Genomic DNA, 15,318 nt, shown 5'->3' on the forward strand with positions numbered 1-15,318 from the left:
CACACTTTGAAGCTGTTCCAGGATCAGAACACCCAGCCAAGAGTGCGCTGCTCTTAAACCATGCAGCCTCTTTCATGGAATCACCAACTCAGTCCCTAGAAATGCAGACTAAGAAACGTATACAGACAGAGAGAAAAGGTTGCTTTATGATTGATGAGAAGTCTTGTCATCTCTGAGGGATCAAAAGCAGGCCTACTCCAGCTGCATGACCTTGTTAATCCAGTCCACAAACACAGACACACGCTTGAAGATGGCTGGCCAGTGGGGCCGTGCACACACTCTGTTTGGGATTATTAGTCCCTGTAGGACCCAGCAGTCGTGGGTGTAGCAGGCAAGTGGGCCGCCGTAGTCGCCCTGGCAGGTAGGAAAACTGTGAAGGCTCTGGCCCTTGGCAGTGACCAGCCTCCCCCACACCCTGCCCCTTGGTAACCAGAGAGGATAGTTCTAGCTCCCAGAGCCTCCCCAGACCAGGCCAGGAGCTCTACCACTGACCTCACACGCCCCCGTGGGGACCAGCAGTCCCTCTGTGCACATCTCACTGTCTTGTACGTGTCCTCGGTGCCTCACATTGCACTTCTGGTTGGAGATGACCTTCATGGAGGCCACATGAAGGACTGTGTTGCTGCCTGTACCTGGAGGGAGGACAGTAAGGACAGGACCCTTGAGCCAAAACCAGCGCTGGGCCGCCTGGCCTGTAGCGATCTGCGCCTGTGCACTGGGCTCCTACCTTTGGATTCACCCCAGCCTGCGATCTCACACTCCGTCCCCGGAGGTACCACGTACTGCTCAGGAGGCAGGCAGATGAGGGCCACGTGACGGTTCAGGGTCACAGGCCTTTAGCAGGAATGAGGGGATTCAGGACGGATGACCACAAGGCCAGCGCCGCCTCCCACCCTCTCAGCTTGTCTACGTACCTCTCCAGCTTGAGCAGAACAAGTTGGGAGCCTGCAGGCCCACACACTGTCTTGGCCACTGTGACCCTCTGCACATTTGCCTCTCCAGGCTGTGGGGTCTGGTCGATTGTCCCTAACCACACCTCATAGCCTGTGAGAGGCTCATGGCTGGGAGAAAGACTCTTGTCAAATCGTTATAGATTCCTAGGCAGCCGTGCCAGCTTGTTTTGGCTTGTTGGCTTGCCTAAGGAGAGTGCCTGGGGTGCTGGGGACAGGGGCAGGCAGAGGCAGGACGAAGGTAAGCCGGGACACCCGGTCCTTAAACCCAGGGGAGGCCTACCATGACCAGACGCATTGCCGGGCAGTCAGTACCCACTGCTCCTTCACCAGGGAACCGCCGCAGAAATGCTGGCCCTGTCTAAGGGAGCAAAGGTTAGGAGAAGCAGCAGTGAGTCCCGGGACACGTGCTAGAACTGCCATTCTTGGCAGGGACTGTGCATGCAGGGCCAGGTATCCGTCTCTGCTGGTCCAGTCACAGACGGTATGGCCTCGGCTCCTTCCTGGAGACAAGCGCCTGGGCCTCACCGGTTGCGCAAGCTGACTGTCCACGGTGAGTTCCCAGGATGGCCCCCCACCACGCGAAGCTTATTTTTCTTGTCAACCCTCTTGCCACACTTTTCAAACTGCACCTGGTCTGGGGGATGGGGCGGAATGAGACCTTGAGGGAGGGAGGGTCAGGGTCAAAGAGGCTGTCCCCACAGCTGGCCCAAGTCGGTACCTGGGGGGTCCAGGATAGATGGCGGGTGGTCGTCATCTGCAAGACCCAAGTTCACTCGGGTTAAGGGAGCCAGGCTGCGGGGGTGAGGCCTGAACTAACCAAGGGCAAGTCTTTGGCGCTCACCGCAGCGTTGGAGGGCGCAGTAGTCAAACAGGGTTGCTGGGTCCGAAGTGTAACACCAGGGCCCGTGGCTATCCCCATCTGGGTTCCGACAGAAGTTTGCCTCCAGTCCCGCCTGCGGTGCTGAGGCGGGTGTGAACCTAGGCGCGGGGGCGGCAGGGTCGCAAGGCCGAACAGTCAGACTCTCTGCGGGTTCCCGAGGAGCCACGGCATTTTTGCCCCAGAGTTGAGGTCCAACCCGGGTGTGTGCGCACACTCACTGCGGCTTGTGTGGCGCGTCAGAGGCCCAGTGCTGGCACTGGACGCCCTTGCGGGTCTTGCTGACTGAGCCGCGGTACTGTTCGCCCGAGCCGTGGTAGCACCCTGTGGGTAGGCAAGAGTGGCGGTCAGCCCCGCGTGGGTCCCCGCCCCCCGCCCCGCTCCCCGCCCGGTGCCCCAGCCTCACCCTCCGGCACCACCTCCTCTGTGCAGCGTGGGATCTGGTAGCAGAAGGCCACGCGCAAACCGGGTCGGGATGTGAAGCACCAAGGCGCTTCGGAGCCGTCGGGATTCCTGCAGAAGTTCTCCCGGAGGTCCCTGAGCGGGCATTAGTGTGGGTGGGGTTCCCCCCCCCCCCAGCCACCCCACAGCAGGCCGGGACCCCTGGCTCCGCCCCCGCCCACAGGGCCACTCTCCCCGCCACGGACTGTCACCTCACTTGCAAGCGTATTTCTCTGGCACGAAGCGGTGCTGGTGCGGGCTCTGTGCGTCCCACCGCTGGCAGGGCACGCCCGCAGAGGTGGTGTTGGTTGTGCCTCGGTAGTCTTCGCCTTTCCCACGGAAGCAGTTAAAAGCCTTGCCCTTGGTGCGCTGGTGTGGCTTGGATCCTTTGACGGTCGGTGGCAGGTTGGGTCCTGCCCAAGAACTGACATTGGAGCTGGGGCTGCGCCTGCCTGTGCCAGATGGTCTCCACCCACGCCTAACTTCTCTAGTGCCTCCCCCAGGTGAGCCACACCTGCCGGTTTTCCCAAGCTCCTCCCCAAGCCTTGTCCCTGCAGCCTACCGCAGCTGGGAAGGCTGCAGAACTCTCGCTCGACATTCGGGTCTGTGGTGTAGCACCAGGGCCGCTCAGATCCATCTGGGTTACGGCAGTAGTTGTCATTCAGAGCTTTGTCCGGGAACCTGGAGTCAGTAACAAGATCAGGACTCGGGTCCCGCCTCAGCAGGCCCCCCACTCTTAGCATAAAGGTTCTGCCCACATACTTTTCAGGCTGGAAAGGGTGCGGGTGAGGGTGCTGCAGGTCCCAGCGTTGACACTCGCGTCCCGATTCTGTAACGTCTACCTCGCCATGGTAATCCTCTCCATTGCACCAAACACAAACCGCTGGAAACATAGGCCCAGTGAGTTCCAGGATGGGAGCAGGCCTGTCCCTCCCTTCTTGGGCTTGACCCAGCTGCTTACCCTCCCTGCAGGATTTGATGCCACAGCTCTGGAAGCGCACGCTGCGGTTGGTTGTGTAGCACCAGGGACCTCCGGGATCCCCGTCAGGGTTCCGACAGAAGTTCCCTTCCAGGCCATTCTTTAGTGTGGGTGTATACCTGTAGGCAGAGAGCCTCACTGCAGCGCTTGCTGGGGCATCTCTGCCTCAGGCCCAGCCGCCGTGTGTGTCTGTCTCACTTGTGGTCATTGGGGAACCTGCGGCTCCAGGCTTGGCAGGGCAGGCCGTCGGCTGTCCTGGCCACAGTGCCCCTGTAGCTGACCCCAGTGTTCATAATACAGGTCCGTACATAGTCTGGAAGCAGGAGAGGGAAGGTCAGCAGGCACGGAGGCTCCATGCTCCCTGTTAACTCGCCCTGCTTCTCCTCACTTGCCTTTCTTCTGGAAGAGATCACACAGGCCTGAGTGGTGCAGCTGTGTGTGGGGCGAGTGCTGAGTCCATGGCAGCAGCTGGCAACCATGGCTACTCACGTTGTAGTGGAAGGCTCTGGAGAGCAGATGCAAGGTCAACCGGCAGCCCAGAGGCTCGTGCCCTCAGCCACGGCTAGGCTGCTTAGCCACTCACCGGCAGTCCAGAAGGGACCCACAGCGCCTAGCACACTCCTCAGCGTCTGTCACGTCCTCCTGCCATGACCCTGGCACCGCTGGATGGAGCAGGTTCTTTAACTCTGTGCCCCGGAGCAGCTGGAAATCGTTCAGCGGTGAGCGCTGCCCTGTGGTGTGTATCAGCATGTGTATTTTAACACACCCTGTGTTTTGTTCGCTTAGGAAATCAAAGGGGGTGTGCCTTGTATATATTTTCAAGGGCCAACCTAATCCCCCCATGTCATCGATTGGGGAGGCAGGTCATCACTAATCTGTCAGGCCTGGCATTGGGCTCAGGTCTAATCCATCCACCCCATGAGTGTCATCCTGTGACACTTGCCCCATCGATCCCCCAATGAGAATGCTTGCACTCGGAGCTAAGACACTATCTAGAGAAGGCCCTGGCTTCAGCATTCTCACTCCAAGCCGGGCTTTCATGAGTAGAAAGGCTTATACTAAGTTACGACATGTTAGGCTCAGGAGTCATGCCTTCTGTGTGTGTTAGCCTCTGTCGTCCCGAGACTGCCTCTGTGCTACAGCCTGCATTCTAATGTAGGCCTGATCAGACTGTATATTTGAATTCTCAAGCCTTCTGGGCTCTGCTCAACAGGCCAAGGTCACCGATCCCTGCCTGGTAGAAGAGTAAAATCTGGACGAGAATAGTTATCTGGGCCTGGGGTGAACTCCCTCCTGAAGGCAGATGGGGATCAGGGTAGGTGACACTCACCATGAGCCCTTGAACACTGTGTCAGAAGCAGCAAAAGTGGGAGCCACCCCATGCTCCTGAGCTGGAGGCTGCACCGTGACCCACCGAATCCCCGTCCCGGAAATTGTGAAATCCGTCCCCACAGGATTGGGTGGCTCTGGCTCCACACCTCTCTGAGCCTGCTTGGGCCTGACTGACACCAGGTGACAGTTGCTAGGTGGGGCCTAGGCCTCAGGCCTGGGGACAGGGCAAAGCCTTCTCAATGCTGCTAGATTTCTGAGAAGCCTCACGGTTTGGTAGGCAGGACTTGGGGAGGGACTGTGGGGAAGCGTTGGACATCCCTGAGGCAGGCAGAGCCCTCCTGCCCTGTGCAATCACCACCCTAGCCAAGGGCACACTGCACTGGTCGTCCTGCTGCTGCCCAGCCCTGACACATTATTGCTGCAGCTGTTTCAGAAACTGCACTAAGTCCCTGGTGCCTCTTCGTGTGCGTACCACACGTCTCAGTAGTAAGACTTTACATGAGACTGAGTTTACAAAGCTAAAAACTGAATTTTTCAGTTACACTAGCCACATTTCAAGACTTCAGTGGCCACAGTGGATGCCAGCACCGCCGACACCTCTGTGCCCAAAGACACTGCTAGCGGGAGCTGCCAAGCTCTTCCAGCCCCCGGAGCACAGTTTTCCGGGCCTCAGCTTCTCCCTATAAAGTGAGGAACATAATTTCCCCAACCCTCAAACTGCCGCTCCCTGTTCAAACTGACTTATCAGTTGAGTCCAGCTGTAGGCTGGTCAGCCCACACCCCAGCAGCACATCCTAGGAACGAACATTCATCGCTCCTCAGAAGTCTCATCCCGGGGAAGGGGAGCAAACCCTCCCGTTGGACCTGGCGTAGAAAGGCGGCGTGCGTGGATGTGACAGGTAGCAAGTCTGCTGACAGAAGCAGCCTTTCAGGCTGGTGTAGGTCAGGCTTCCAAACTAGGGAGGAGTTGAGACAGGTGGCCTAGGGACCAATTAGAACACAGGCCCCTGCTACGGTTGGGCTAGGAAAGGCGGGGGTCAGAAACGGAGGGGCCGTCAGGGGAAACAGAGGCGAGCACTTCGGAAGGTGTCGGGGTAAGGTTTTCAGCCAGCAATAGCTTGTTGCGGTCTCTGCATATGCGCGTGCGCGGCTAGTGGAGAGGCGCGCCAGCGGGCACGCGGTTTGGCCCTGGACGGGTGCCGTAGCCGAAAAGCTGGGCGGATGTTGTGAGCCGGTCGCGGAGGCTGAGGCTGGGGGTGAGTGAGAGGCGGACTGGCTGTGAGCCGGGCGGGTCCGATGACTCCCCTCGAGGCCCTGGCGACAGCGCCTGCCACTGGGGGTGCCGCGGCCTGCGGCGTAGGACTCCCAGCGGGAGCTGGCCTGACAGGTCCTCCGGAGCTTGGGGCCAGGCAGGGCGATCTGGGGGAGCATGCGCTGCCCTCGGCGTCCTTGGCCACCCAGACCTAGTCGGTTCGGTTCCCAGGCTGGATCTCCTGGGAGGGCTGGGTAATAATGGAGTGGGAGGGAGCCCCAGGCAGGCGCGGTCCCGCCTCTAAGTCCCCTCCACCTGACACCCACAGTGGGTGTCTGGAAGGTTGGCTCCCAGTTGTTAGTAACTGTATCCAGTAAGTCCTGCAGTTGTTCCGGGATAAGAGGGGCTGGTTGTGGGTGTCCATCGAGGGCTCCCAGAGAGAGGCCCTGCAGCAGAATCTCCTTCCCAGCCTGCTGTGCTGCCTGCTGGGATGCAGGCAGGCGGGGTGTGTGGCGGGAGCAGAGGGCCTGTTCTGGGGCGCGATGAGAGTAGGCTGCAGAAGTGCTGGCTCAGGCAGTGACTAAAGGCCAGGCTCTGGACAGGTGCTAGTGGAACTTTCTGGGCCGGTGGTGGTGATGGCGCGCTCGTGCCGTGCAGTTTAGTACAGTCACATGTGATGGCTGAACTGAAACTCCTGAACGTTTCAGCTTTAACTCTGTAACCGCTCTCGGCTCCTGACACCTCTATAGCGAGAAGTGCACCAGGGACCTAGTGCAGCTCCAGCAGCTGCAGCAACGACATGCCTGAGGGCTAGACGGGGGTCGGAAGACCAGCGGAGGGATCTTGACATGGCTGGTGGTAGCACAGTGTAGAAGGGTGTGTGTGTGTGTGTGTGTGTGTGTGTGTGAACCAGAAAGCTAACGAGACTGTAGATAAGAAAGGGAGGGAGCTTGGAGAAGGATGGCGTCTCTTACTCTAGGGGAGGAAGGCTCGTGGCCGCAGGTGGTTAGTCTGGTCTGTAATCGAGGGAACACGGTATAGGGTCTCCACCTTCAGAATGTGAGCTGGACTCCATGACCAAGGTGGTCATGTAGGAGCTTTTACTCCATGTTGATCTGATTTCCTCAAAGCCAAGACATTTAGCTATGGTTCAGCAAACATACTTCACGCTGGGTCTCTGCTAGGTCCTGTATGGGACACCAAGACAGTGTGGGACGCACTAGATTCCCATCTCACATCAGCCCAGATCCATCTCACATCTCTGTGTGGAAAGCTGGGAGCCCTTGCTTACCCCTGCCCTAGGTTAGAATGTGTGTGAAAGGGCGTGGGTACGTCTCACCTGCTCCCAAGCTTTCCTACCATTGCAGGACCGAGGTCTATGTGGACCTTTGACTAGCCTGGAGTAGACCCTGCCTCTGGCCCAGCCTCCAGGACTACCGCCTGCCCATGAGTGAGGAAAGATGGCATCCAAGGGGCCTGACATGTCTTTCTCCCGAAAGAGCTACAGGCTGACCTCAGATGCTGAGAAGTCCAGGGTCACAGGTAAGGGCTGGCAGGGCAGGGAGGATACGCTTGGTGTTGTGACAAGGAGAAGGAAGAGACAAATGCAGCAAGGGTCCAGGTCCAGTGAAACTCGGAGTTTCAATCCCCCTTGTTCCCGCTCCCAGTTCTTCACCAGCACCCGTGGACCCCTGCGCTCAGTGTGGTGGCTCTTCTGAACCCTGCGGGTGGTCAAAGACTAGCTGTCTGTGGGAACAGTAGGGACCAAGAGCTGCTCTGACTGTCTGCTTCTTTTTTCTCTTCTGATCCATGACCCAGGCATTGTGCAGGAGAAACTACTGAATGACTACTTGTACCGCGTCTTTTCCTCTCCCGACCATGGGCCCCCTGCGGCCACCAGCAGGTACACTTAAAGCCCCGTTCCTCTCTGATGGCCCCAACCAGGTGCTGGAAACTGCAATTATGGGGAAGGGCAGCTTGGCTTGGGTTCTATTCTCACTCTGCTCCAGACTGCGAGAGCTGTGCCTGCAGTCTGCCCGCTGGACACTGTTCCTCTCTCCAGACTGCACTAGCTCCTTCCTGAGGATCCAGAGAGGAGTTCCTGTGCACCTCACCTCCAGCATGCATCTGGCCTTCTATGTACTTTTCTGCACCTCTACTCTATCCTGGCCTCTTGTAGCCTCATCCGACCTCACATAACAGAAACCTCAGTTGAATACATTTACATTTAAAAGTTACAAGTAGCAAAAATGTCCTGTTCTGACGTTAGTTAGATATGCACTCTTTGAGTGCAATTTCTTTCTGGTTTCTTTATCTCGCAATGTACATATTCAGATCAAAAGGGTGGTGGCTCATGACTGTAATGCCAACACTTAGCACCCAAGTTACAAACTGATCTGTGCAGGGGAGAAGACACTGTCTCAAAAAAAAAAAAAAAAAAAAAAAAAAGCTTACCGTTGTGTGAAAATTGAAACAAAGTGAACTAGTTGCTTATAAAATGTTCAAAGTTCCTTTTGTTTTGGAGACTGGGTAAAACCAGCTGGCCCCGAACTCTCAAGAAGCCCTGGAGCTTGGAGGTGAGAGTTTCCTGCCTCCCTCTGCCACCTAAGTATTCAGATTATAGTGCGGCCAGATCCTGCACCTTGTTCTTCGTGTGTGTGTGTGTGTGTGTGTGTGTGTGTGTGTGTGTGTGTGTGTGTGTGTATGTGTGTGTGTGTTTAGGGGCTTGTGCTTGCCACACAGCTCACTTTTGGAAGCTAGTGGGGACTGAACTCAGGCCATGAAGCTTGCCTGGCTAGTGCCTTTACCCACGAAGCCATCTTGTTAGCTCCATGTCCAGTATTTTTTAAAAGTCCTTTTATTTATTCTTTGACAATTTTATATGTGCATACATTTTGGGAGGGAGGGGTTGAGACAGGGTGTCTGTGTGATACTGGCTGTCCTGCAACTAGCTCTGTAGACCAGGCTGGCCTCCCAAGTGCCGGGACTAAAGGCGTATCTTGATCGTTTCCATCTCTCATCTTTCCCCTCGCGCTGTCCTGGGAAAGACCCAGCTTTTTTTGTGTTGAATTTGATTTTTGAGACAGGGTTTCTCTGTGTAGCCTTGGCTGTCCTGGATTCACTTTGTAGACCAGGCTGGCCTCGAATTCACAGAGACCTGCCTGCCTTTACCTTCCCAAGTGTTGCGAGTGCAGGGGTGCACCTCTGTTCTCTCTCTTTCTCTCTCTCTCTCTCTCTCTCTATATATATATGTGTGTGTGTGTGTGTGTGTGTGTGTGAAACAATCACTACCATCAAACTAATGAGTGTATTCATAACTTGTAAATATTTAGGGAAATTAGAATTCTGGGCGTTTTGTTTTCTTTTTCTGAGACAAGGTCTTAGTATGTAGCTCTGGCTGTCTTGGAACTTACTGTGTAGACCAGGTTGGCCTTGAATTCACAAAGATTCACCTGCCTCTGCCCAACTGTGGAATTCCATTTTTATCGTCATGCTTATTTCACGAATACTTTTCCATATTATGAATTGCTTTTGGGGGAGTTCTTTTTTTTAATAATTTATTTATTTGTATTTTACATACATTGGTGTTTTGCCTGCATGTATGTGTGTGTGAGGGTATCAGATCCCCTGGAGCAGGAGTTACAGACAGCTGTGAGCTGCCATGTGGGTGTTGGGAGTTGAAATCAGGTCCCCTGAAAGAGCAGTCAGCACTCTTAACCACTGAGCCATCTCTCCAGCCCTTGGTGGAGATCTTTTAGGGACAGAATTTTGCCATGGCCCATACCACTGTGCTCATTTTAGAGATGATTTTGTTTGTGTAAACTTGGTGTGAGGATGCCCAGGGCTGGCTAAGCTATTTGACCTGCAGCTTCTTTTTTAAAAAGTGATTTTGCCAGGCAGCATGTGCCCTGAATCCCAGCACCCAGGAAGCAGAGGCAGGCAGATCTCTGTGACTTTGAGGCCAGCCTGGCTTACAAAGCGAGTCCAGGGCAGCCAGGACTACACAGAGAAACCATCTTGAGAAAGAAAAAAAAAAAGTTTTTGTTTGTTTTTTGCTATAGGGCCAGACTGGCTCCAAATTCATGAGCTTCCTGCCTTACTACCCAGGTGATGGAAATACAGGCACCTTGCCCACCCCTGCAATCTCCTTTAAGACTATTGCCAACTTCATTTATCTGTGGGGTCGTGGGGGTTCTTCCTGCCGTGAAGCATGGATGTCCCTCCCTACCTGTGTGTTTCCTGGATCACAGAAGGCAGCCTTATTGCCCGTTCTATTTAAATGGCAGGGTGGCCAGCGAGTTCCTGCTTCTGGAGGCCTGTCCCCCAGCCTCCCCCTCCCCCCAGCTTCTTACACATATATTACCATCTAATCTTGACTTCTTTCCAGGGCCCTCTGACTCCTACCCCATGTGGCCACTAGCAGATGCTACTGCCGGTGCTGTGGCCACCAGTCACTGGTTGTGGAGTTATAGGATTCTAGGCCAGGACTTGGGAAATCCCAGAAAGGCCAGACAAGGGTTTGCCAGATGGCAGTCCCTCAGTGGAGGGGCATCTCAGGGTAGCTGCCCACAGCTATGTATTGTGTGCTGCTGGCAAAGGCATACCCATCCTAAACCATGGGCCTGCAAGAATGGCTTTTGAGGGAGCTTCCTTTAGCCTTTGGACTATTGGAGTATTCAGTTGCCTTACTTGTTTCTGGCTGGGTAACTGGCTTCTGACCTCGACCTGAGGCTCAGCAGATGTGAGGAGAGGACTTTGCACATATCTTGGTCCTACAGTTTGGGTTCAGTCCCGTCTTACAGCAAAGCATGTGGTCCATGAACCTGGGGCATTGCTACCTGTGGAAGTTGATGCTTTGCCTTATCTATGACCCTTCCAGAGCCTACTGTTTTTAGGCATATGAGTAGAGCAGGTACTGAGATTACAGGAGGAAGAACAGGTGTTGGCAGTCTGTGAACAGGAACCAGATAGGCATTAGGCCTCTGCTCTGCCAAGTCCTGCTGGCTGTTAATACACTGCCTGCTATTCTTAGGAGCTGAGCTCAGGTCAGTTCTCTCTCTCTCTCTCTCTCTCTCTCTCTCTCTCTCTCTCACACACACACACACACACACCTTGTTGTATAGAACCAGTCTGGCCTTAAACTTGCATTTTTATTGCCTTGGCCTCCTGAGTGCTGGGATTAAAGGTATGTGCAACCTTGCCCAGCCTAAGAGGCCTGCATGTACACCTGCACACCAGAAGAGGGCACCAGATGTCATTATAGATGGTTGTGAGCCACCATGTGGTTGCTGGCAATTGAACCCAGGACCTCTGGAAGAGCAGCCAGAGCTCTTAAGCCATCTTAGTACTCTGAGCCATCTCTCCAGCTCTTGATAGGTCCTTTTCACTCCGGACTTGAGTGCTGAGAGGATCAGGCAGCTACCCAGACAAACTTGCCCAGCTCCGTTGGCTGCAAAAGCCTGTGGGCAGATGGCCCACGTATTCTGCTGGCCATGGAAGGTATAGACTAGACCCAGCCAGCTTCCCAGAGGCCTGAGCCCTTTGTACTGCCAGGTCATGTGTGATCAACACAGTCTCCCTTGGCCGAGTCGTGGGGAAGGTCGCTGCCAAAAGAACCGTGGGTTTAGGGCTAAGGACTAGATTAGATAATCCTGATGCTGGCCAGCATGGGAACTGGCATTCCTCCCCGCCGTGTCTCCAGCCTCAAAATCCACATGGATATGCTGGAGTTAGAGAGAAGGCAGGTCATAAGCGACACGGGGAGCTGTTCCTTGGAATCTTTACCTCTTGACATATAGCTGTCTTTTTGTCGTTCTGCTTGTTTATAGAGAAGGGAATTAAGACTTAGAGGGCTGGTCTGTGTGGATGTGTGTGTCTATATGTGCGAGAGCACGTGACGCATGTGGGAGTAGAGGACAGAGTTGTATGTTGATCCTCAAAAATGTCATGTTTTCTGTTGGTTTGTGTGTTTTGAAGCTGGGTCTCTCACTGGCCTGGAACTTGCTGAGCCGGCTAGCTGTCTCACCAGTAAGACCTGGGATCCACCTGTCTCCTCCTCCCCAGTGCTAAAATAACACATCCATTTTTTGTTTGTTTTCTCAAAACAGGGTTTCTCTGTGTAGCCTTAGCTGTCCTGGCCTTGCTTTCTAGACCAGGCTGGCTTCGAACTCACTGAGATCTGTCTGCCTGTGCCTCCCCAGTGCTGAGATTATAGGCCTGCACTACCGCACCCGGCTCAACTATTTTTTTTTTTTTTAATGTGAGTTCTTGGAATTAAACTCTGGCTCTTTTGCTTACAAGACAAGCATTTTCCTGACGTGCTGTCTCCCCAGCCTGAGGCTGATGGTTTTTGATTTTTAAACAGTCCTAAGGTACATGTGCCAAATGAATATGCTTATAAGTTTTAGTTTAGTGGCTAACCCAATCTGCTGACTCCTAGCTTACCAGAGTCTAGAACCAGGCAAGCCCTTTCTCTTTCTTTCTTTTTTTAATAGTTTTTTTTTTTTTTTAATGTGCATTGGAGTTTTGCCTGCATGTGTCTGTGTGAGGAAGTGAAATCCCCAGGGAACTGGAGTTACAGCCAGTTGTGAACTACCATGTGGGTGATGGGAATTGAACCTGGGTCCTCTGAAAGAGAAGGACTCCTAACCCCTGAGCCATCTCTCAAGCCCCAGCTAGTCTTTTTTTTTTCTAGAGCAGTGGTTCTCTACCTGACCCTTTTGGATATTGCATATCAGATACCCTTCATATCAAATATTTATGTTACACATCAGAAGAGCCACAGCCTTCGAAACGCTGAGCGCCACTGCAGGGGAGTTTAAGCCGCCATCCTCCGAAGCTCCAGGAAAAGGGGGAGGGGGCTGTGGTTGTCTGGCTGTGGGCCCCAGCGCTCTCTCACTCTCCAGGAAACCCCTGAACTTCCATAACCTGCCAGAGCATGTGGACCAGCTGCTGCAGGTGAACGGCGAAGACGAGGAGAGCCAGGGTATGAGGCTGAGGAGTGCGGTGGCAAGCCCTGGGGTCCTCTGCCGAGCTCCTCGTGTCTGGCAGACCCTCCGCCCTCCCTGGCCTCACACGTGTCCCCTTCTCAGGACAGGCTGAAGGGCGACTTGGCCCATCCACCGTGGTCCTGGACCACACAGGAGGCTTTGAGGGGCTTCTCCTGGTGGACGATGACCTTCTAGGGGTGAGTGGAGATGGGGCCTCCGGTCCACCCCTGTGACACTCCTAACTCCTCCTGATACAGCCCCATCCTCTGTGCCCACCCTGCTGAGCTAGCCACATACTTGTCTCGACACTGCTGCAGACTGTGGTGTCCTCAGCCCTTAAGCCCTCCAGACCTAGTCCTGAAACCCCGATCCAGTCACCAGCTCAACTCCTTTCAGCAAAGCTCCCATCATGCCTCTGTCCCAGAAGCTCCTGACACAGGTTCTCATGTCTCAGCCAGACCCAGGGCAGCGCTGGCCACGGCAGACCTGTGCCACCAATGCTAACTCGGCTAGGGACAGAGCATGTGCCTGGAGAGAAAGCCCACTCTTTTTCCTCCATCCAGGTGATTGGACACAGCAACTTTGGCACTATCCGTTCTACCACGTGCGTGTACAAAGGTGAGCTTCCTCCACCGAGGCTCAGAGAGGTGGGAGGAGAGCGGGAAGGCTCTCAGAGAGGTGGGAGGAGAGTGGTCCTCTTCGCTCACCCGCCAGTGCCCAACGCTGCTCCCCACAGGGAAATGGGTCTACGAGGTGCTCATCTCCTCCCAGGGCCTCATGCAGATCGGCTGGTGTACCATCAACTGCCGCTTCAATCAGGAGGTACGCACGAGGGAAGGGGCTCTCCCAGAGAAGTCGTCAGAGCAGCGGCAGCCCCCGGGCCCGCTCAGGAGCCTGATCTGGGCTGCCCCCTGAAGGTGGGATATGCTCCATCCTATCCAAGGGCACCTAGTACTCACCTTCACTTCTGGCTCTTTTGCCAAAAGTGCCACACCCCTTCCCTAGAGCTGTGAGGGTACTAGGTTAGTAACTGGTGGGCTCTGGCCTGCCCCTCCCCCCCACCTTCCCCAGACCTCACAAGCGGTTCCTTCCTAGGAAGGGGTTGGAGATACATACAACTCGTATGCTTATGACGGGAACCGGGTGCGCAAGTGGAACGTGACCACAACCAATTACGGCAAGGTGAGGGCCAGGCTGCTGAGGATTGCCAGCCTCATAACCATCCTGTAGCTTGTCTGGAGCCACGGGCTAGCCATGAAGAACGTGAGGTACCAGGGAAGAGTCAGGACTTTGGAGACTCCTGTCTTCTTGTGGCCAGCCTTCCCTGGGCGGTCCTAGAGATGCAAATGAGATGTGGACCAGACGGGCTGTTATGCTTCTGTGTGTCTGAAAGGCTTCCCCTCCCGGCAGGCATGGGCAGCGGGGGACATCGTGAGCTGCCTGATTGATCTGGATGATGGTACTCTGTCCTTTTGCCTGTGAGTCTCCTACCTCTGTCCACAGACCTGGCCAGCCCAGCCCAGTTTCCTGCCCCCTTCCCAGTTCTGCTCTAAGTTCAGTAGACCAAGGGTGGGCAACCATACCCTTCCTAGCACTGACTTATAGACCTACCCTTTTCCTCTCCCAGGAATGGTGTATCACTGGGCATTGCCTTTGAGAACCTTTCCAGGGGCCTAGGAATGGCCTACTTCCCAGCCATCAGCCTGTCGTTCAAGGAGTCTGTGGCGTTCAACTTTGGCAGCCGTCCTTTGCGATATCTTTTTGGGAAATGGCTATGGGTGGCTTGGCATCTAGAATGAGGGTCTCCCTACTCCAGGAGCACTGCGGGCTGGTGGCAGGCCTAGTTGCTGCAATCTGTACACGAGATGTAGTTCTATTGGGTTGGTCCAAGGACGGAAGTCCTTTTAAAGTTGGTGCCGTTAGCTGTCTCCATCGAGCAGGTGAACATAAAATGACAAAGGAGTTTTACCTCCTCAGAGACCGAGTGGGAGAATAGTGGTGCAGGCTGGGCCCCTGCCCTGCAGCTTGGAACTCTGGTTAGGCTCGTATGGGAGGGAGGGAGGGAGGGAGGAGGGAGGGAGGGAGGGAGAGAAGGATGTTTCTAAACTTCAGGTCAGGTATTGCTGGCTTAACTCTGTGGTACCTACCCAGTTGCGGGCTTCCGGCCCCTGCAGGATCCTCCGTTTGTGGATCTGGTACGGGCGCAGAGGTTGCTGGGCTGCTTCCAGGCTGTGCTAAGTGTGGAGCTGGACCCTCTGGTGAGCCAAAGTCTAGGCTGGGCTGGGCGAACAGGGGGCCTTACCCCAGACCGCCTCCCTTCATAGTGCTCTCCATCCCCCACAGGAAGGGCGGCTGGTGGAGAAGGAGAGTTCGGAATGGCAGTTGCAAGGGCAGCCCACCGTCCTCCTTACGCTGGCCCACATCTTCCATCACTTCGCACCACTCCTGGTGAGGAGATGGCAGGGAAGGGCAGAGCTGGGTGGGCTGGATGTGTC

At 55.1% G+C, this 15,318-nt stretch overlaps 2 protein-coding genes across 10 annotated transcripts in view; one reads left to right on the forward strand and one right to left on the reverse strand.

Annotated features, from left to right (window-relative positions):
- Positions 1 to 128: 128 nt before the first annotated feature.
- Positions 129 to 4,728, reverse strand: Mst1 (macrophage stimulating 1). Of its 4 annotated transcripts, none has more exons than XM_060385286.1 (18): positions 4,581 to 4,728; positions 3,834 to 3,981; positions 3,643 to 3,755; positions 3,449 to 3,563; positions 3,233 to 3,369; positions 3,034 to 3,130; positions 2,834 to 2,952; positions 2,489 to 2,684; positions 2,237 to 2,367; positions 2,052 to 2,154; positions 1,795 to 1,931; positions 1,672 to 1,707; positions 1,479 to 1,587; positions 1,234 to 1,311; positions 915 to 1,061; positions 728 to 834; positions 493 to 632; positions 129 to 354 (listed from the first exon to the last, which is right to left on the reverse strand). In XM_060385286.1, exons 1-18 carry the CDS (start codon positions 4,630 to 4,632, stop codon positions 193 to 195), a joined length of 2,127 nt encoding a protein of 708 aa, XP_060241269.1. In that variant the 5' UTR covers positions 4,633 to 4,728; the 3' UTR covers positions 129 to 192. The 4 variants fall into 4 exon arrangements, with proteins under 4 accessions (XP_060241269.1, XP_021518278.1, XP_021518294.1 ...); XM_021662603.2 differs by having other exon boundaries at positions 2,237 to 2,343; positions 3,034 to 3,154; XM_021662619.2 differs by having other exon boundaries at positions 3,034 to 3,154.
- A 956-nt stretch (positions 4,729 to 5,684) lies between these two features.
- Rnf123 (ring finger protein 123) overlaps positions 5,685 to 15,318 on the forward strand; it is a 29,045-nt gene continuing 19,411 nt past the window's right edge. For 2 of the 6 annotated variants that reach the window (XM_060385279.1, XM_060385285.1), the window contains exons 1-12: positions 5,685 to 5,838; positions 7,202 to 7,376; positions 7,653 to 7,737; positions 12,740 to 12,819; positions 12,926 to 13,020; positions 13,282 to 13,441; positions 13,560 to 13,645; positions 13,919 to 14,005; positions 14,234 to 14,301; positions 14,451 to 14,580; positions 14,971 to 15,081; positions 15,167 to 15,271. In XM_060385279.1, coding sequence (XP_060241262.1) covers positions 7,295 to 7,376; positions 7,653 to 7,737; positions 12,740 to 12,819; positions 12,926 to 13,020; positions 13,282 to 13,441; positions 13,560 to 13,645; positions 13,919 to 14,005; positions 14,234 to 14,301; positions 14,451 to 14,580; positions 14,971 to 15,081; positions 15,167 to 15,271 — 1,089 coding nt within the window. In that variant the 5' untranslated portion in view covers positions 5,685 to 5,838; positions 7,202 to 7,294. The other 4 variants (XM_060385284.1, XM_060385280.1, XM_060385282.1 and 1 more) reach the window with 4 other exon arrangements.

This window comes from Meriones unguiculatus, chromosome 6 (assembly GCF_030254825.1).
Source record: "Meriones unguiculatus strain TT.TT164.6M chromosome 6, Bangor_MerUng_6.1, whole genome shotgun sequence".
Lineage (NCBI taxonomy): Eukaryota > Metazoa > Chordata > Mammalia > Rodentia > Muridae > Meriones > Meriones unguiculatus.